Source organism: Lontra canadensis, unplaced genomic scaffold (genome assembly GCF_010015895.1).
Source record: "Lontra canadensis isolate GAN:19392208 unplaced genomic scaffold, GSC_riverotter_1.0 scaffold90, whole genome shotgun sequence".
Taxonomy (NCBI): domain Eukaryota; kingdom Metazoa; phylum Chordata; class Mammalia; order Carnivora; family Mustelidae; genus Lontra; species Lontra canadensis.
Window position 1 is genome coordinate 8,010,322 of NW_022631084.1, and position 20,933 is coordinate 8,031,254.

Sequence of the window (20,933 nt, forward strand, 5' to 3'; positions counted from 1 at the left end):
ATGGGCTAGGAGCCGGGCTACGAAGACGATTATGACACAGTCTCCTCCCCAAAGTGTGTACATACCTGCGGTGGCCACGTGCAGTAGCAGAGAGTAACAACAGCACGGATAAGGCACGGAGCTAAGGGAGCTTAAAGGGGTATGTAGATAGTCTTGGGGCGGTGGGGGGGGGGGGCGAGGGGCGGGGATATCAGGGAGGGCTTTCTGTAGGAGGTAACTTCCTGAGTGGTCCCAGTGAATCCACCCCAGGGCGGAACAACTTGGTAGGTGCTGGAGACGCGCTGGTACTTGGGGCCGCCCAGATGAGTACAGGGTGGGAGGCAGGCAGGCAGGCAGGGTCGGACCCACGAGAAGCCCTTTGTGCATCCTCTGAGCGCCAAGCTGTTATGGGACAAGGACGCTGGGAGCTCTCAGATAGGGAGCAGCAGGTGGAGGGTGGATTTAACAGGACCTGGGGGAGGTGAGGTCTGAAGCAGTTGCAGTATCCCCGCTGAGAGAAGATCCAGCTGAGGCTGGACTTGGGGAAGGGAGGAGAAGGGAACAAAACCCAGCCACAGTTACAGGCAACATGCTCAGGTACTTGGATGTGGGAGAGAGAAAAAGAGGAAGGAGAGAAGGAAAGGTCTTCTGTTTGTGGTTACCATAGACCCCAGAGGAAGCAGCTGAAGGGCCCCTGCAGAGAGCTTTGGAGCCAACCAGAGACTCCTTGCCTGGGAGAAAGAAGGATGCCCCTCAAGGTGAAACCAAGACGTATCTGAACACAGTGAAAACAAAAATGTCCAGGACCTCTGTCCCTGAGTATACCCCATTAGGCAATTCCAGAACACCAGTCCACTGCTAAGAAACTCTGCTAGGCAAGGCGGGGTCTCTTCACACCCAGTGTAGCCCAGATTTTAAGCATCACTTGAATTATTTCAGGTTAAACATGAATAGAAAATATTTTCATTTACCCCATGTTCTACCAACAAAGCCAAGAGGTAGCTTGAAACACTAAAGCACGAGTGTGTGTACAATTCAGCATCTACCCTCCCAACCCCTTTCAGAGTATTTGGAGTTAAGTGGAGGAAAGTAAAGAAAGGTTCAGGATTTATTAATTACTGCTCTAAGGGAAGGGAGAGATACTCTTCTAAGAGAACAAGAAGTGCCAATCACCCTTTTGTTCTAGAGAGTAACTAGAAAACACGGTCAGAACAGAATAAACAGAAAAGAGCTGCTTTTAGCTAGACAAACAGCACTTAAAGCACTGTTCTCCTTATCCACCTTAGCAAAAATCAAAACCAAAAAGTAACAGTATTTGTGCTGAACTACAGCTCATCAAACTGCATATCAAGTAGGATGGTCAAAAAAACAACAAAAAACTGACCATATGTACAACTCCTTTCCATCAGCACATTTTTTCATTAATCCAATGATTTCCAGGTGGAGAAGGGATATAATTTTTTAAAACCCTCCCCTTGAGAATCACTGACTGGTGGGGAGGGGATAGGAGGTGGGGAAACCTGTTGCTGAGCTGGCTTCAAGGAGACTTAAGTGGATTCACTGGGTGCTTAGGTGTCAAGAACCCAGAGTGGAAGTCGAACTTGAACCTCAGCTTTCCGGAAGTCAGAACCAAAGAGAATATATGAGGGTTTGTAGTCCCCACTCTTCTATAAAAGGCAGCATTTATATTTCTCTGGCACCTTATAGTAAGAAGGTTTAGTAGGTGTATCTTTATATAAGTAACTTAATAGACAGGTCTTTGATTATAGTTTTATAAAAAAAAATCCAGAAGTATTTTTCAAATGTTTCTTTTATTGTAACTATTTAAAAAGCCAATAGCATGAGTTTTCATAATTACAGTCCTCCTGTCTTGAGGAAACACAGATAATAGGGTCTAGGTAAGTTGTTTCCTGCTAACATGGAGACAACTCCAAGCATCTGGGAGAATTAATATTTAACACATTCATTAGTTATTCTTCCCCAGGTACCAGAAGGCTCAACTAAGCTGCTAGAAAGTGTCAGAGCAAATTCCTGGTTGAATTTTCTGACGAGTTTCTGACGTGCTGGCTTCCAGTGTTGCTCACGCATGTGTGTTGTTTAGGTACTAAATATGCAGGTGGAAAAAATAGTGTTATCAAAAAAATTATTTGGCCCATGGATAAAAGAGTAAGTGGTCTGAAAAGTTTACATTTTTATTATCTGACGAGACAAAAAGGTATCTGATTAGTAATAGAATAGCACCTCAAACCTCCTTCATTGTGCAAGACAATAATTTGAAAAACCACATTCTAAAAGAAAAGGTTTTGCCTAGGAATTACTAGATCTATAGCTTGGTGGTACCTGTAGGGGAATGAAGGGTAGAAACATTTTTGAAAATGGGTAAAATGCCCGTCTGAGCCTATTTAAAGAAAACAAGTCCCGAGAAGCTATTTCAGATCAATAATTTGGTGACAGCGGGGATGGGGGGACACCATGCAACACGGCTAACAATTCTGGCAAACGAATGTTTCTATAAGGCCTCTTTTACCTGCGGTGGACCCGTGCTTGGAAGACTCTTCACTCTACAAGACTTTCAGAGCTCATTATCAGATTATAGACTTTTTTCCTTCTATTTCTCTTAACATACGAAACATCTCCGTATCCTAGTACTAATGTGGAAGTTTCTACTTACCAAATACCTGACACCAACTGGGGGTTTTCCAAACAAGCCAGTCTCCAGTTCTATGCAGACGCCAAGTAGGTGTCCTAAGGTTTGATTCTGACACAACACACCCAGAGTTAGTGCCTACCGTACAGCTTGAGAGATCAGTCCCATAAGACTGCTTCCCACCTCAGACACCAGCCACAGTCCCAGGTTGTCACCAGTACCAGTGGACTACAGATTGGGGGTACCCACAGCTCTCTCCTGAATTTCAACAATTCGCTTTAAAGATTCACAGATCTCAAACACTTTACTTACTGTTACCGCTGTGTTCTAAAAACTACGGTTCACGAACAGCCAAATAGAAGAGATGCACGTGGGGAAGAGAGGGTATGAGGAGAGGGCACAGAGCTTCTACACCTTCTCTGGACACATTACCCTTCTGGCACCTTGATGTGCTCACCAACTCAAAAGCTCTCCCAATCCCGTTGTTTAGGGTTATAGAGGTTCCATTCTGGAAGCACGGTTGATTAAATCAATGGTCATTGGTGATTAATTCAACCTCCAGCCCCTCTCCCAGTTGCCTCTTCATGAGGTCCTGGACTAGGGCTGAAAGTTCCACCCCTCTCATCACGTGGATGGTTCCTCTGGCAACCAGGCCCCCTCGAGAGGCAATCTGGAGGCCTAAGGAGAGTGACTGCATTAGTATGGACTCAGGTGGGTTGAATGGGGCTTATTATGAATAACAAGAGACACTTCTCTCCAAACCCTCAGAAAACACTAAAGGTTTTAGAAGCTTTTGTATCAGGAACTTGGGAACAAAGACCAAATATGTATTTATTATTATATCACAACATCACACCTAGAATCTTGCCTTTATTATTGTCGGAGTCGTTTAGATTCTCCCTTGCCCAGGCCAAAAATCTAAAGTTGCTTGCTTATGAAAGTTTTCCACTCAAGTCTGAAGTTTATATGGGTCTTCATCTCGTATTACTTGAGAGGAGACTTAAACATTTTTCCTGGGGTTTGGGTTTCCCAGAAATTTTTATCAAAGCAAAGGGTGTTACCCTTACCATTACATGATTCTCCAGCCCTAGGTATATTGAGGCTCTTGGCTTGTCTGTGTTAGAGGGAGAAGATCTCCTAGGTGAAGCTGTAAGTAAAATCTTGAAATTATTTTAACTAGAAATGGTTATTTATGCTATCAGAGAGAGCCACGTTAACCTCAGGACCCTAGTCTTATCTATCCAGTTGGCATGTAAATAGACTTGGAAATGAGAGTATCAACGCTTGATATAAATTTGAGAAGGTTGATCATTTTCCTAAATGGTTTTTCTCAGGCATTAAAATTACCCCTAAAGGGACCAATTATTAAACTATCCAAACCCTGACTCCTTGAAAAGACACAACAGTTATTACACCTAGATATTCCACAGTAATACTGGGTTGTAACAAGTTCATTTGGCCACGTTGCGGTAGCAATCCTTATGAAAAAAATAACCAGTAAGGAATCAATCTTATCTGTTCTTATTTACTGTGGCTGAATTACTGGCCAACCTCTTGCAAATCTGACTTTGCAACCTCCTTTTATTAAGTCTGTTAATGGATATACAATCTATGTAGCTTTCAGAGTCCATCAAATTGGTTCCAGACGCATGTGGCATATTCTGGTGAGATAATGTATGTCTACACACATTCAGACATTCTAGGCAGGTCTCATCATGGAACAAGAGGAGAAATAAGTTCTTTCATGTGTCTGGAAGCCCAGATGCACTTGGGTTAACCCTAATCATACAGCTAGTCCTCAAGAATCTTCCTGAGATGACTCTGCTGAAAGGCGTCCAAAGAAAATCAAGCCTGAATGCTCACACCCAAGCCTGATTTTAATAAAAACCAGGCTTATGGGGCCCCTGGGTGGCTCAGCGGGTTAAAGCCTCTGCCTTCAGCTCAGGTCATGTTCCCAGGATCCTGGGATAGAGCCCTGCATCTGGCTCTCTGCTTGGCAGGGAACCTGCTTCCTCCTCTCTCTCTGCCTGCCTCTCTGCCTACTTGTGATCTCTGTCAAATAAATAAAATCCTAAAAAATAAAAAAATAAAAACCAGGCTTCTGGTAAACAAATGATGTTAATATCCTGAGCAAGGTTAGGACAAATTCTACACTCCGGTCCCCACTTCCTATTATGTTCTGAGAAAAGGCCTTTTGGTTAGTTTTTGTATCTGTAAAACAGAGATTGTAATGGTGTCTGCTTCTTAGGGTTCTAGGGAGGATTCCATACATTAATTTAAGTAAAGCTTAGCACATACAGTGTCCCGAGTGTTCTCAATTTTCCTTTCTCCTGTGGCTTTAGTCGGTACGTTGTCTAAGAGTCTTTCAGCATTGCCAGTTTATATGAAAGACACTGGAAGTTTTATCCTACAGGACTGAATAGTATCAAATCAATCTAATGATCAAATGAGAAAAGTTGGAGACAGCTGATTCTATACACAATTTAATCAATGATAAGTCTTGTCTGTAAGGACCTATTTAGAAACTGTCCCTGCTCCCCTTCCCCCAGGGGATTTACTTGGAGACAAGTCCCGGAAACCAGCTTCAGGTAACAAAGCCCAGATACAAAGGTGGGTCAGGCCAGGTGGAGACATCCAATCAGTGAGGGGATGCATACTGTCTCCCTGGTTACCAAGGAGTATGGGCCCCGCCCTTTGGGAGCCTTTTGGGCGCCAATCCCAATCAAGGTGTAATAGGCTGGGTCAAATGTCTACTAGGGTAAATTGTAACTCAATTGGTCACCTAGCATCACTGTGGAGTTTCCTGTGTGTGTTACAATCTCATCGGTCACCTGTGCGTGGCCAGCCCCGACCGCATGGCCTTTGCCCTTAAAAGCTAGACTGTGGAACAGAGAAGGGTCTCCCTCTCTTGTAAGAGGTGCGACCCCAAACGTTCGGTTAGATTCTTGATGCTTGGCTCGAGATAAAGCTTTGCTTGACCTTCGCTTTGTATCAGTCTGGCTCCTTTAATCACGGACCCATTATTGGGGCATAACATTGTCCTTTCTTTAAATAACAGAGAGCAACACTGTCCCAGAACTCTCTTGGAAGCTAGGCATATAGTAATGAGAATCTAAACCACATATTTTATGTTGCAAGGCGCAGTAATTGTAAGTGTGGGTCTCGAAGCACATCCCCTCCATCTAGGGCCTAGGACCCTGTGTGGGAGGAGAGGCCCAGTACTCAGCCGAAAAGCCCCCAGCCTAGAAGGCAAGTCAAAGATGCTACAATCAACCAGGCCATCATCACCTCCTCGTCTTCTCTGCCTTCCTTCTTAGGCTTTGGTGGGTGTGTGCATAGGTTAATGACCAAGTACTTAGTCTTCTGTAATATAATATTAACACCTTAGATTTATAAGACTTACAAATCCAGTAGTGCAAGTCTGCCAATTTTGTTGTTATTCAAGTTTGTCTTCTGCGATTCTACGTTCTTTGCATTTTCATATAAATTTTAGAATCAGCCTGTTAACTTCCACCAAAAAAGAAAAAAAAAAAAGCTTATTAAGATTTTTAAAAATTAAATATTTTATTTATTTATTTGACAGAGAGAGATCACAAGTAGGCAGAGAGAGGAAGAGAAGCAGGCTCCCTGCTGAGCAGAGAGCCCAGGACCCTGAGATCATGACCTGAGCGGAAGGCAGAGGCTTTAACCCACTGGGCCACCCAGGTACCCTGCCTATTGAGATTTTGATTGAGATTGTACTGAAACAAAAGGTCAACTTGGGGAATACATTAACATTTTAACACTGAGTGTTTTAATCCATGGACATGATATACTTCTCATTTAATTTCTTTCTAGATTGCTACTGTAGTTCATTTCAATTTGAGGCAATTTCAGATACCTTGCTCAGGGATTTAAGCCCCTACCCCCCAGCCAGGCTTAGGGATCTAAGACCATAAGGTATCTCCGCTTCTCCTTGTCTCAAGAAGTTCCTTTTCCTGTGAATATGGAAGACTGGCTTCTCTGTCTGCCAGTCCCCAAAGTTGAAAATGCCACCAGGCATCAAAGTGCCCACTGGTCTCTCCTTCCTTAGGAAGGGGTAGTCCACCTCTAGAATTTAATTCTTTTGGCCTTCTTTGCATCCACAATTCTCTGGTGGCTTCAAGGGGGAAAAAATTCAACATTTTAAAATATTATTTTTTCCTAGTGTTCTCTCAGTGTTTATGGTAAGAGCAAACTTTTTGCAATCTTCTCCATTCTACCTGAAAATAGAGTCAAAATAGGGATTTTTAAAAATGAGACTATCTTTTTTCTTTTCATGTAAGTCAACCTGTTAGAAGGAATCTCTTACTTGAATTCCTCTCTCAACATGAAACACAGAAACCTACATTTCATGCCACGTTAGAATGTCAAGCACAAGATTCCATTAACTAAACTTAATCTGTCTTAAGGATATGGAATTCCCTGGCAAGTAAACGGATCTTTTTATTCTTTTCCCAGTATTTCGGATTTTGACTACTTGAACTTCCCTCAACACAATGTCAAATGACATCATAAAATCAGTAGGTGGCGCATCTAGAATTCATCCGAAAGATGATCCACAACAGGCCTCTGGTAGAACATTTTTCATTGATGCTTCGAATCGGAGCCTGACTACCATCCCATCAGAGATCTTGCAGTTAGAAGAATTAGAAGAAGCGCATCTGGAAAACAACCAGATTGAAGCAATCCCCCCGGGCATCCAGCGTTTAAGGAACGTCCGGATCCTCTATCTGAACAGGAACAAGCTGAGCGAGCTGTGCCCAGAGCTGGGCAAGCTGGGCAGCTTGGAGGGCCTGGACCTGAGCCACAACCCGCTCTTGTCCTCGTCCCTTCCGGTCCTCAGCGGCCTGCGCCGCCTGCGCGAGCTGCGCCTCTACCACACCGGCCTGACGGAGATCCCCATCGTCATCTGCAAACTCCTGCACCACCTCGAGCTGCTCGGGCTGAGCGGCAACCACCTCCGCTCTCTGCCCAAGGAACTAGTGAACCAGACCAAACTGAGGGAGATCTACCTAAAGCAAAACCAGCTGGAGGTTTTTCCCGCCGAGCTCTGTGTTCTCACCAACCTGGAGATCATTGACCTGGACGAGAACAAACTCGCCGTCATCCCCGAAGAGATTGGGAACCTGAAAAGGTTGCAGAAGTTCTACCTAGCTTATAACAGCCTGCCCGTTCTCCCCGAGGCGCTGGGCCAGTGCTGCCAGCTCTCGGTGCTGGATTTGTCCTACAACCGCCTCCACTCGATTCCGCACACCCTGGCCGAGCTGGTGGGGATGACGGAGATCGGGCTGAGCGGCAACCACCTGGAGAAGGTGCCGCGCCTCGTCTGCAAGTGGATCTCGATGCACCTGCTCTACCTGTGCAACACCGGCCTGCGGGGGCTGCGGCGCTCCTTCCGGCGCCTGGTCAGCCTGCGCTTCCTGGATCTCAGCCAGAACCATCTGGAACGCTGTCCGGCGGAGATCGCGGCGCTCAAGAACCTGGAAGTCCTGGCGCTGGATGATAACAAAATATGGCAGGTACTGAGGCCCTTCCTGGCTGTCACCGCGCTTCCGCAAGGGCTTTTCCCGCACCTGGGCTGGTGCTCATGTCCTCATTTTGACGTGGGTGCCGTTATCCTCAGTGACACGCGGGGAGAACGAGGCACAGGGAGCGGTAACTACTTTGCCGAGGCCACACCCCTGCACGAGACAGAGCCGAGTTTCAACCCAGAGCGGCTGGGTCCCGGGGGCTGTGTTCTGAACCAAGACCACCTCCTAACAGAGGTTCCTCACAGGGCAGGGGTTTTTCTGGCACGTACAACCTCGGGTCGTGATGCTCCCCTCATGGAGAACTGCAGAACAGTCCCTCAAAGAAACTCTCTCCCACGTGTGCAGGGTGGCGCGTTGACAAATGTCCGGCAGAGCCCTGTTGACAGTAAGGAAGTACAGGAGACCATCTAAATTTGTCGCTAGAGCGGTGAGCACACAGATCATGCTATATTCGTAAATTTAAAAACTATACAATAATTTAACCCATGTGCCAGGGCAGATCTCAAAATTATGATGTTTCTTAAAAAGGAAAACAAATTGCAGAACACGACGCTATTTATAAATTCTTAATCACACAAACTCCATACATACACACACAACACATACGTTGTGGATATGTATATATGCAATAAAAGGATAAAACATATGAGCTAGGAAAAAAACGCGCTGATTTCTTAATAGTGGCTGCCTCTGGGAAGAGGAAGGAAGTCAAGGATATGAGGAGGGGATTACAGGGGAGCCTGGTTTTAATTGCAGCATTTCATTTTGTTTACTTAAAAATTCTTTTTATTTGAGTCTAGTTGATGCACATTTCATTTTATTAACAAATGGTTTGGATGGTGCATGCACAGGTATTTGTTTTGTTATTTTTAATATTTGAAAATTTAAAAGAACAGTGAGTTCTGCTACAACTGTAGAGGGAGAAAGCAAGAGATTTGGAAATCCACGACTGTATCAAATAATAGGTCTGCTTTTCCTGGCCATGGGCACAGATCTCCTGTGCTCACCATACTTTATCCTAGTCCTAGGCCTTAAGGGTTTGTTGGGGGTGTTTTTGTTTAATCTGTTACTCGCTTTTTAATTTAGAACTTTTGTGGAGAGTGCTGTTGTTGTTTTTCCTAGTTGCTGCAATTTTAAAACAGCCCTTCAGGAAGTAACAATTCTGATGCTAATTTAGGATTTAGGAAGAGAATCTAGGGCTTAATCTCTATTTAGGTAGCAACCCACTTTGGAGGATTTTAGAGGTTTTTCAGAGGCCATCTGCCCCCACCCCCCAGCTATTCCAACATTGAGGTAAGAAATTCCTTTTACAGTGGAAAAAGTCTGTCCAGTTCTACGTGGGAGTGAAAGGCTCAATGTATGAAGTACCCTTGGGAAGTATAACCCACTGACTTAATTCCCACTGAGTCCTGAATGATACCTAATCCTTTCCTGGGAAACATTTTCAGAGATCAGAATAGAAGAGGGAATCACACACTGACAGCACCTTAACAAACATAAGCCTCAACCGACACCATGTTTTACCTCAAGTCAAGTTGGCTGAAATGTGGATGTGTTCAGTATTGTCATATTGAAGGTGAAAATCTCTGTGTCCCATTGCTTGTTATTCTTCAGTTCTTATGATGGTATTTCTGTGGTTTTTGGTCTTCTCTCATTTCCTATAATCCCTCCAGTACTTACCCTCCCAGTGCATTTCTCTGTAAAATGACACATGACTTTTAAGCCAGCTGCTTACCTCTCCTCCCCCAAAGACTTTCCTGATGGGTTGCTTGCTCCTGGAGCCTGGCCAGTAGCTTTTTCTTGTCTAGGTGGATGCAAAAGTAGCTGACTTTCAGTGTGTATCTAGATGAATTTTATTTGTATGGTCCATCTTCTGTGAAGGGACAACTCAACGTCAAAATGACAAAAGCTTGGTTAGAGCATCCCTAATGATTGTCCTCATTTGACACTCCATAGGTTTTCTGTACATCCAGATTTATTCCCACTACACTTTAATGTGACTGTGATGGGATTAATTATTGGATCTTGAATATGTTAAAAAAAAAATCTTTAAACATTCAATGTGCTTTGAAAAAGAAAAACTAAACCTATGAGCTAACTGAACAGCAGTAAGAGGGACATTACTAGGCTATAATGAAGGGACTAGATTGAAAACCCTTTTCCTATTATTTTGAACTGCATTGATGCTGATGCTTTGTATTAAAGGGATCTAAGGGCCTGATGAAGAATCTTGAAACAGTCAAGAAGGAAAGCTTAAACAACAGTTTCTCTGGAGATTGACTTCCTCTGAAAAATAAATAAAACTATGAACATTTTATAGCATTTTTAGGAAAATGAGCACTCACCCTACACAATAAAAAGAAAAATATAAAAGATTGCAGGTGTGTGAGACTTACTATATTATCCTCCTAGAGGCTGTGGAGGCCAAGAAAAACAAGGCTGTACCCGCCTCAAGTCTACCCTTGACATAAGTGCAGCCATCTTGATGTTCCAGATTATCATAAAATATCTCTTGGGTTCTGACCTACTCAGGTTAGCGCTTTAAACAGTCCCTCTCTCCTTTAATGATTGATTTAAACCCCTGGACTCAGCTGCCTCTGTCTTTCATTACTCCCCTACACATTCCCCAACTGACCAGTGTTGACCCGAGTAGGTAGGGACAACTCTACGCCCCTATTCAGCAGGAAGAAGTTACAGAAGATGAAACCTTCCACCTTCAACAACCTTAAAGATTTAAGGGTCAAAATTGTTCAGGGGGAAATGTGGAGGCCGAGAAAATTAAGGCCATCCCACCTCAAGTTTAGCTGATGTGGGAAACAGAGGCAGAAGAAAATCATTAAAATTCCTCACCTACTGACAAGCCCTTGAAACAGACAGAGTGGCTCTCCCCTGGGGACTTAACTGTCCTCACCTTGAGGTTTTGCTAAGGACAATCCTAGCCTGACCAACCCCCTACCCCAACAGGTCCGACCAGGATCCTGTAAGTCTACTTTAACAATTCCTTTATCTCTAAACCTCCAAGATAGTGTTGAGAGTCATTCCCAAGTATATGGCCCACTGATATACATCTAAAGGGTCTCATGAGAAGATTTTTATTATTGGTAATAAATAACCTTTCTCCCAACAATAGCTAGCCCCTCAAGGTCCTGGAGACCTTGCTCCCCAAAATCCTTGGAGACTTACATCATCCATAATCCCCTTTGTCCTCACCCACTCCCGAGTCCACCCCTACTCTGCCTTTAAAAACTCTGACTGTAATCTGGTTCGGGGTCCAAGTCCCTACTCCGCTGTGTCGGGTATACTTGGGCCCAAGCTTAAGCTTGTCAAATAAACCCTCATGTGATTGCATTGGTCCTTGGCTCCTTGGTGGTCTCTCGGACACGAAAACTCGGGCATAAGAAGGCTTTCTTTTGACCTACTTCCCAATTATTTATCTGTCTCCCCATCTATGGAGAGAGCAGGCTGACTTGAACTGTAACCATTTTCATGAAGAAGAGAGGAATGGGGGGAGAGGAGAAACCAGGGCTCAGGGCAGTCAAATGTGGGGAATGATTTCCCATTAGGAGTAAAGCCAGATGAGGGTGGTTCAAAGTGAGTGAAGAAAGCTGTTGATATATATAGCTGGGCTTTTTTTTCCTACAAGAAAGTAGGTGTCTCTGTAATGCAATCAATAGGGAGACTGTCACATTTTAAGAATGAGATTTTTCCATGTGGTTCCAGGGGGCCAGAAAGAGACCAATAAGTGAACATAATAGTGACACAAATTTTGGCTTGACAGGAGAAGGAAATCTGATGATTAGAGGTCTCCATCCAAGTAATGAGTTTTTCATTCCAGGAGGTAGTGTTTGAATGTATGCTGGATGACTAGCTGTGAAATACATTCAACCATCCTATTAAAGGATTGGAATAGTTGACCTTTGGAAGGCCTTCCAAGCCTGACAGTCTGGGAGTCTGGAAAATGGCTACCCAATACCTACAAAGGGCACATAAGCCTTGGTGTTCATGGAGGGCAGAATATGACAAGATAAAAACTCAACAGTCTTTGTTGTTTGCTTCCAACTGAGATTTCTTTTTTTTTTTTTAAGATTTTATTTATTTATTTGAGAGGGAGAGAATAAGAGAAAGAGAGAGAGAAGGAGCAGGGGAGGGGCAGAGGGAGAGGGAGAAGCAGACTCCCCACTGAGCAGGGAGCCTGACATGGGACTCCATCCCAGGACTCTGGGATCATGACCTGAGCTAAAAGCAGACACTTAACCAACTGAGCCCCCAGGTACCCCCCACTGAGATCTCAGCTGAAGTTTCTAAATTGCTGACTTAAAGCCTTTCAGAATGAGAAGTCATGTTCCTCAACTAATCAGATCTAATAACTGAACTTATTCAGATTATAGTTGCAATATTACACTAAAAACTTCAGTACTTTTTCAGGAGTGTCAAGCTACATTACAGTTCAAAAATTTGCAATAAAGTAGGTTAAAAATTGCTTCAATTTCAAGCAGTGCCTAAAAGTGAGGAGCAGAGAGGCTCGGGGAAAGAGTGGGACTCCAGACATTAGATCTACCATATAAATACTCTATATGCAGACACGTGTGCCAACTTTTCATCAGCAGGAATTGCTAAATTGCTCTGCTTTATGTTTATCAATGGGCCTCAAAACTAAAAACCCCATTTATTATCTTACTGTTTAAAATAATCTTGACGTGAAACTTACCTTTTTGGAATACTTCTAGTTACCGCCAGACTTCGGCTCACTTTCAAAGCTGAAGATGCTTGGATTAACGGGAAATCAGTTCCTTTCATTTCCAGAAGAAATCCTTTCTTTAGAGTCTTTAGAGAAATTATGCATCGGGCAAGACCAAGGAGCCAAGTTCACCTCTTTGCCAGAACACATTAGTAAACTACAGGTAAGCCTCCTCCCCAGATGAGTAGGCAAAGCAGTTCATGCCCACTGATCCCTTAAGTTGGCTGAGACTGAGAAAACATGGTGGTGTCCCCCCGTAGGCTGCCTGTGGAATCATCCCAACTAGATTTCCAACCGTGAACAAGTAGTCACTCTAACACTGTTTTCCTGAGCTGCTGGGTCCATCCTCAAAGAACATAGCCAAGAAGTTATGCCATGCCATACTCCTCTCCACTGTGCTGTTTGGCATGTTTTATTTGCAGAAATTGAGCAATTCCACTTTCCATTTGATAACTACATTGTTGTAAGAGGCCCCTGAAAATTGTACTATTTTAAGTTAAAGTGTCATGCAGGTGACATGGGTAGGTGCCTGCATTTTGGATGGGTCAAGGTGACCTCCCTCCCTCCATGGTGGCAGGCCAATCAGGGAATATTAACATCGTCCCGGGTTCCTGTGGAGATGGGCCCGCAGCCCTGTGCTAAATCCTGACAAAGCAACAAGGTAACTTCATTCAAGGTAGCCTTATCCTGTGTCTTAATGTATGCATAAAGAATTGAGAATTTTTTTCCATGTTTGTGGTACTGCACTCTTACTAAGGATAAAGTAGATGCGGGCCACAACATGACCTCCCATCCTGGACCTGAATGACAGTGTGTGTAGCCCGGGTACTTCTCACCTGTGACACGGAGGTCCTGTTCCTGATTCTCCATTACTTTGTCCTGTGTTCAGAATTCTTCTCATCATCTGGCTCCTTGACAGGCCGCATAACACTCCTTGAAATCTTCGGATGAGATGCAAACATTACATTTTTGCTCAGAGGATTCGAAAATAGCTAACTCATTACCTGCACATTTGGCTACTTCAAACCTGGGCAATGTTAGATTGATACTTGACACAATTTCAGTTCGTTATCAACTGCTGCAGGTAATTAGCTGTTGAAAGGAAGCAAATGATACATATAGTTAAATTATCACAACTATCTCTCCATAAAGTTCGTGCGAAACAAACACTAGATTCCCTGCAAAACTGGGAACCATGTCTAATGGTTTTACTCAAAAATAATCTTATGTTTTGGTGATGGTTCTTTAAATAAGTATGTTTTTCCCTTGATCCCAGTGCATAGTATCCCCCATTGAAAGAGTATGGGAACTCTCCAGTGATTGTGGTTATTTTCATTCTTTTATCAGTGTAAGGATCATCATGGTCTACTCTCATGTTTTTCAGAGTCTTAAAGAGCTGTATATAGAGAACAATCATCTGGAGTACCTGCCTACATCCTTGGGATCAATGCCTAACCTGGAAATTCTTGACTGCCGTCACAACCGCCTTAAACAACTTCCGGATTCCATTTGCCAGGCACAAGGTGAGGAGTCTTGGTAGATCCCCAGCCTGGTGGACTGTGAGGCCAGCATGTCCCATGATGACGCATTTCCCATTTCCTCCATTCACTAAAGACCAATCTCAATTTAGAGAGCTTAGCCTGACCCCATTACCTCCTCCCAGGTCTCCCTAGCCAGACAGGGAAGGCCAGGTTCCTGATTAGTACAGCTAAGAACCTCACAAAGGCAGTTAGGTTGTTTATTGGGAACTGAATAGTGAAGTAAATAGCAATGGCTAAGAAAATTAGCATTCGCCCATATAGTCATCATTCCAATGACCATACTTTATTGCCTACCTACTACATGCCAGAATTTGGAGTTTGCCTTAGGTCACTAAGTCACTTGAATAAAAGGAAAAGCGTTGACCCAGAGTGGTGAAATCAGCAAGGAAGGACTTTTGGAGCTGTATGACTGGCATGAAGAATCAGTTATGACCCATATTTAAACACCCAAACATTTCATGCTAGGCTAAATCATTCTTTATTTGTACATATGTCAATTTATCCATCCATTTAACAGCCTTTTGCTGAGCTTTTCGTGGGACCAAATTAAAAAAATCTTTTTTGCCATAGATTAAAGTCAGGGATGAGCATGCAGTACTCCTTAGTAATGCACCTGACCCTGCATTTTCATCCTGTCCTTGGTCCCTGGAGGACTGAAACATGGTCACATTTTTTTCGTGTGTACTATTTCTGTCTCTCATACTTATATACACTGGCTCTAAAAACTTTGAATTGTTATAAGGAAGAGAACTTGGTTTGCCTCATTAAATGTGTCTTTTGTTACATGACACAGCAGGAGACACACATTTCAAAGTAACTGGACTAAAGAATGCATGGGTTGACTTTGCCTCTTCTTAAGACAAATCTGTCATTAAAAACAAATTGTTTCAGCTTTGAAAGAATTACTGCTTGAGGACAACTTGATCACCTGTCTTCCAGAGAATTTGGATAATCTAGTGAATCTAAAGGTTTTGACACTGGTGGACAACCCCCTAGAGGACCCCCCAAAAGAAGTGTATACTGAAGGCATCCAGGCTATATGGGCACACTTTAAGAAAAAAAGAAACATGAAGATAATGGCAACAAAGGTAAAAAAATTCTGGATAGCACATTCACAGCTGCTTTGGAGAAGGGCCAGTGGTAAAGATATTACAGACCGTGCCAGGGCTGCTCTTTACCCATCTATACCTTGTCCTCATCAAGAATAAACCCTCTTATTTCCTTTATATCCTCAGAATTAAGCAAGAGGATCTTTGAACATCTTCTTGACACTTTTGCATTTTTGTTCTTCATCTCTTTGCCAGTTAAGAAGACAGCAAAGAGGTGAAAGAAACCCAAACTTCCAATCCCAAAGCAGTCTAAAATTCTTGGACTGGACTGAAAAGCTTATATTCACAAAGTTGCTAAGATAAGGCTGAAAAATTAGAAATGAAAGTATTTGTGGAGCAGGGCTGTGGGGACCAGAGTTCTGCTCTGGATCAAAGGGCAAAGAGCCTTTAAAGTGGGGGATGGGGGAATGAGGGTGATGGGGTCAAAGGACGTTGTCATCTCCTCCTTGCCCCCCCAGCCCATGGAGATAATAGGCTACCCCCGGCTAGGCCAGGCCTGTGTTCACGTCCGTCAGGATTCAGTATACATTATGCATTTGATCCAAGCCCCCATTGTCTCACACCTTGACGACCACCCTAGTCCTCCAACTAGTATCCCCGCTTTCAAACCTGCTTCCCTTACAGTATACCTTCCTCTCAGTTGTCAGACCAGTGCTGTTAAAACACAGGTGAGATCTTACCACTACTCTGCTGAAGTCCATGATTCTCTTTTTCACCTGAAGCAAGAGTCCGTCTTTACTTTGTAAGACCCTCTTCTGGCAATGGCCCTCAACTATATTAAACCTAACACCCTTTCTTGTATGCTAAATAGTATGTGATACCTTCTTTACTCTTCTGAAATTTAACTCAGATAATATAACCTACCAAAACCCGTAATTTTGACAAATGAAAATAATGCCTGAGCTGCAACTTAAAGAAGAAAGGAAAATAATTTATATTAAAATATTTATTTTAATATGTATATACTCAAGAATGGCTACACTGGAAGAATGAATATAATGCTTTTTGGATACTTCCCAAAAGTGTTTTGAAAAACCATGTACCCTTTTGCACATTTTGAAATTGATGTTTAAATTCTTTTGCCACTAAGTTTAAATTATTGCAAAGGATTTACTTTTCAGCGAGTTTTAAATATTGACATCTTAAAATAGAGCTCTTAGATCAGTATTTTAAACATACCCAGTGGAATCTAAATACCATTATGATTTGATATGTCAGTCACCTCAATTTACAAAATTCTCGAACAAGCTCCTATAGCCAGAAATTTTTTTTAGGATCGCGCGTGTGCGCGCGTGCACACACACACACACAAAAGTGCGCGCATGTACATGCGCACTGAGTGGGGGTGGGGCAGAGGAAGAGGGAGAAAGAATCTCTTCAGCAGACTCCATGCTGGGTTCCGAGCCCAGAACCAGTGGTTGGGCTCAGTTACACAACCCATGAGATGGTGACCTGAGCCAAAACCCCCAGTCAGGCTTGAGCCACCCAGGTGTCCCATAGGCAGAAATTTTATATCCTTTCTTTTTCTTCTTGAACATGTATTTCTATTTCACTTTCCCTTAAGAATTGAGCTTAATGTTTTATATCTATAACTTTAAGTCATTTACAGATCCCCTTTCATACTTTTAGGCAGCACAAATATTTATACTAATTAAGTTTTAAAATTAAAATTTTTTTATTTGACCATAGGGTTTTTAATGTCCTGATTAAGTCATATTACAATTATTAGTGGTATAAAATTGACCAAAACACTATAAAATCCATTACAAATTTTGGTATTTAATTATTTGACCTAGAGGATTTGGGGAAAATACATACACAAATGTGAGACTTCTCTGATATAGTTTATATATCCCTGTATAATTGTTAGTTATTGCTGGAATGAGACAGGGTTGACATCGGTTCTATTCCTATTTTTCATTTTACAGATGAAATGCCGAGAAACCTTATTTACATAGATTAGTTACAAGAATGGAAGAAGTTTTTGTGTGTGTGTGTGCCTGTATTATTTCGTTTTAAATGGTAATGTTTCACACATCTCTGACCTTCTTCCAGATTTATATCCCCAAAAATCAGATAGTGGGCTCTTGGCTGGCAAATCAACTGGTCTTTCAATTTTCTTGAAGGCAAAGAGCTGGGAACCATTTGCCTTACAAAAGAATTGGTTACCTAGTCCCTAGGGCCAACATCAATACTGCTAGTCTTTTATTATTGAAATATAATTGACATACAATGTTATATTAGTTTCAGGTGCATAACATACTGACTTGAGAATTCTGTGCATTGCACAACGCTTACCCCAAGTGTAGTCCCCATCTGTCACCATACAACATTATTACAATATTATTGACTATGTTCCCGTACGCTGTACTTTTCATCTCCATGACTTCCTTTATAACTGGAAGTTTGTACTTCTTCACCCCATCAGCTCTTCCACTCATCTAACCATCCCTCCCCACCACAACCAACAGTTCTTTGTAAGAGTCTGTTTTATGTTATCATTGTTTGTTTGTATGTTTTGTTTTTCCGATACTACTATTTTGTATTGTCTGGTTTTTGTGGTGTGCCAGAGGTCTTTGGAGTCCAGGGCCACACACCCCAGTCAGATTCGGGTGGCTGAGAGGTGTGCCAGAGGGGAAGCCAGGAAGCAGAGTGGGAATGGAGAACTGGCAGCCTGGTTCCTAGGCAGATACATTGTGGGCAGGGGTGGAAGTTGAAGCTCTGGAAATGGATTGCCTCCGGACTATCCAAGCGTTCACACCCTGGGAAAGTCTTTGTGCCCTGGGGCATGTGTCAGACCATTGAAGATGGCTAAACCTCAAGACATCAAAAAGCCTGGAAAATGCCTAGAATGCCTCTAGAGGGCGATACTGTTCCCCTGGAAAATCACCCCCTGAACTCCTGTGTGGCTGCTCTCACTCTCCCATATCCTCCATCCCATTTTCACGTCACAGACAGATTCTTGGTGTTTTCCCAAAGTCCAAGCCTGCTCCTCCCTCTGCCCAGAGATGTGTCTCCCGGATATGGACAAGACCCCGGCCCTCACTTAGTTCAGTCCTTGCTCAAACATCCTCATATCTGCCCTTGATCCATCTTATATAGAACAGCATTCCCCGCCCACCTCATTCATTCATTTAGCAAATACTTACCGAGCTTCTGCTAGGTGCCAGGCACTGGAAATACATCAGTGAACAAAACAAATTTTTCTGTCCTCATATTGCTTAAAGTCTAGTATCATGGAAATAAAAACATGAAATATAAAACAGAAAATTATACAGTCTGTTAGAAAGTGATATGTGGCATTGGAAAAAGCTCAAGCTAAGGGGAACTGAGGTTGCCAGAAGTCATGTGTGTGTGTTGAGTGGGCTGGCGGGGGTTGGGGGGGGAGGGTTCGATTTAAATGAGATGGTCAGAGCAGGCCTCATTGGAAAAATGACTGTCTTAGTCAGCTCTGGCTATCATAACAATATACCATACACTGGATGGCTCAAACAACAGACATTTTCTCACAGTGCTAGGGGTGAGAAGTCCAGGATTAGGGGGCCAGTGTGGTCGGTCACTGGTAAGAGCCCTCTTTCCTCCTTACACGTGGCTGTCTTCTTGCTGTGCCCTCATGAGACAGAGAGAAGACTAAGTTGTGTGTTGTCTCTCATAAGAGCATTAATCCCGTTATGAAGACCCCATAATGACCACATCCAAGCCTAATTACCTCAGAAGGGCCCACCTCCAAAGACAATGACATTAGGGGTTAGGACTTCCAATATGAGCTGGGGGTGGGGAGAGTCAGTTCAGTCCACAGCCATGACAATTGAGGAAATAACTTGGAGAACTGGAGGTTAAGCCATCTGAGTATTGGAAAGAGCTTTCCAGGCAGAAGCAGCTGCAAAAGCAAGAGCTGGGAGGTGGGGTTGTGTGGGGTGTGGCTGACTGTGAGCCTGCCTGACAGCCAGAGCAGAGTGAGCAAGGGGAAGGAGAGAGGTCCTTTCAAGTTAAGAGGAAGGGAGTAGGGGCACCTGGGTGGCTCAGTGGGTTAAAGCCTCTGCCTTCGGCTCAGGTCATGATCCCAGGGTTCTGGGATCGAGCCCCACATCCGCTCTCTGCTCGGCGGGGAGCCTGCTTCCTCCTCTGTCTCTCTCTGCCTACTTGTGATCTCTGTCAAATAAATAAAAATTAAAAAAAAAAAAAAAAAATGAGGAAGGGAGCAGATCCGAGAGGTCCTTGTAAGCCTGTTGCAAGGACTTGAGCTTTTATTCTGGGAGAAGTGGGGAGGCCCGGGGAGGTTCAGAGCCTACTGCTAGGGGAGGGATGTTTCTGAGTAGGTGGGAGAGCACAGGACCTTGGAAGGAATGGGGCTGGCTGTAGGCGGGATCCCGGCAGTCCAGTGAGGAGAGGGAGGGCGGATGCAGGCCCTCCTGACTCCCCTGTGCACTGTTGTCTCTGTGGCGTTTACTGGCATCTATGAAATCATACATTCCTGTGTTTATTGTCTCTTCTCGGTGCAGTGTGAGGTCTGGGACATTGGCATTTAACTGCTGTTCCCTGAATGTCTACAGCAGTGCCTGGGACATAAAAGCACTGATTTGTTGTTGTTGTTGTTTTTACATTTGCCAGAATGGCCGATTGAAAGAGAAAATAAGGTGTGGAGTTCTAATGACATTCCATTCTTCACATCTTTAAAACTACGTACCAGAATGAAGAGATAACCATCCCTGTCTCGAGTAATACCAGCTGATGCTTTCTGGGTTTATCTTGTTTTCAGATTCAGGCATGGTGGCGTGGAATAATGGTCCGGAAAGGATTGGGGAGGTTTGAAGAACTGCAAAAAGTGCTGAAGAAAGGAAAGAATTCTCCAAAAGATAAGAAAGGAAAAAAGGATGTAAAAGGAAAAACTGCAAAGAAAAACAGGAAATAATTCTATAACAAATTGAGGTAATGAATTCTGTTGGATTAAGACAGCAACATGTGTAGGAATTAGATGGCCTACCACACTAAAATTATTCATAGAAACATGACTATGTGTAAAAATAAAGGTTCTCACTTTATTGAAATATTTATGGATGAAATGATACGATGCCTGGGAACTGCCCCAGAATAATATCAGGGAGAGGTAAGTGTGGGGGATCCCAAAGAAACAGGATTGGCATTAATTTGTTAATTGTAGATGCATGTGATAGGTAAATGGAGGTTCATTGTACGATCCTGTCTACTTTAAAAAAAACTTTTTAAGTTTATTTATTTAAATAATCTTTACCTCCAACATGGGGCTCAAACTCATGACCCTGAGATCAAGAGTCGGATACGCTTTGGACTGAGCCAGCCAGGCAGCCCTAAAACTTTTTAATTTTGAAATAGAGACTTACAGGAAGT

At 43.3% G+C, this 20,933-nt stretch overlaps 1 protein-coding gene across 2 annotated transcripts; it reads left to right on the plus strand.

Annotated features, from left to right (window-relative positions):
• The first annotated feature begins 103 nt into the window (after positions 1 to 103).
• LRRIQ4 (leucine rich repeats and IQ motif containing 4) lies at positions 104 to 20,553 on the plus strand. Of its 2 annotated transcripts, XM_032836050.1 has the most exons (6): positions 104 to 139; positions 7,106 to 8,166; positions 12,906 to 13,079; positions 14,301 to 14,439; positions 15,349 to 15,545; positions 20,326 to 20,553. In XM_032836050.1, exons 2-6 carry the CDS (start codon positions 7,144 to 7,146, stop codon positions 20,476 to 20,478), a joined length of 1,686 nt encoding a protein of 561 aa, XP_032691941.1. In that variant the 5' UTR covers positions 104 to 139; positions 7,106 to 7,143; the 3' UTR covers positions 20,479 to 20,553. The 2 variants fall into 2 exon arrangements, with proteins under 2 accessions (XP_032691941.1, XP_032691940.1); XM_032836049.1 differs by lacking the exon at positions 15,349 to 15,545.
• The last annotated feature ends 380 nt before the right edge of the window (positions 20,554 to 20,933 follow it).

Excerpts from the sequence above, each read along its gene's own strand:
- LRRIQ4 (XM_032836050.1), top strand. The coding sequence starts at position 7,144 with ATGTCAAATGACATCATAAAATCAGTAGGTGGCGCATCTAGAATTCAT. Across the intron at positions 8,167-12,905 it reads ATGATAACAAAATATGGCAG|TTACCGCCAGACTTCGGCTC; the intron begins GTACTGAGGCCC and ends GAATACTTCTAG. Across the intron at positions 14,440-15,348 it reads TTCCATTTGCCAGGCACAAG|CTTTGAAAGAATTACTGCTT; the intron begins GTGAGGAGTCTT and ends AAATTGTTTCAG.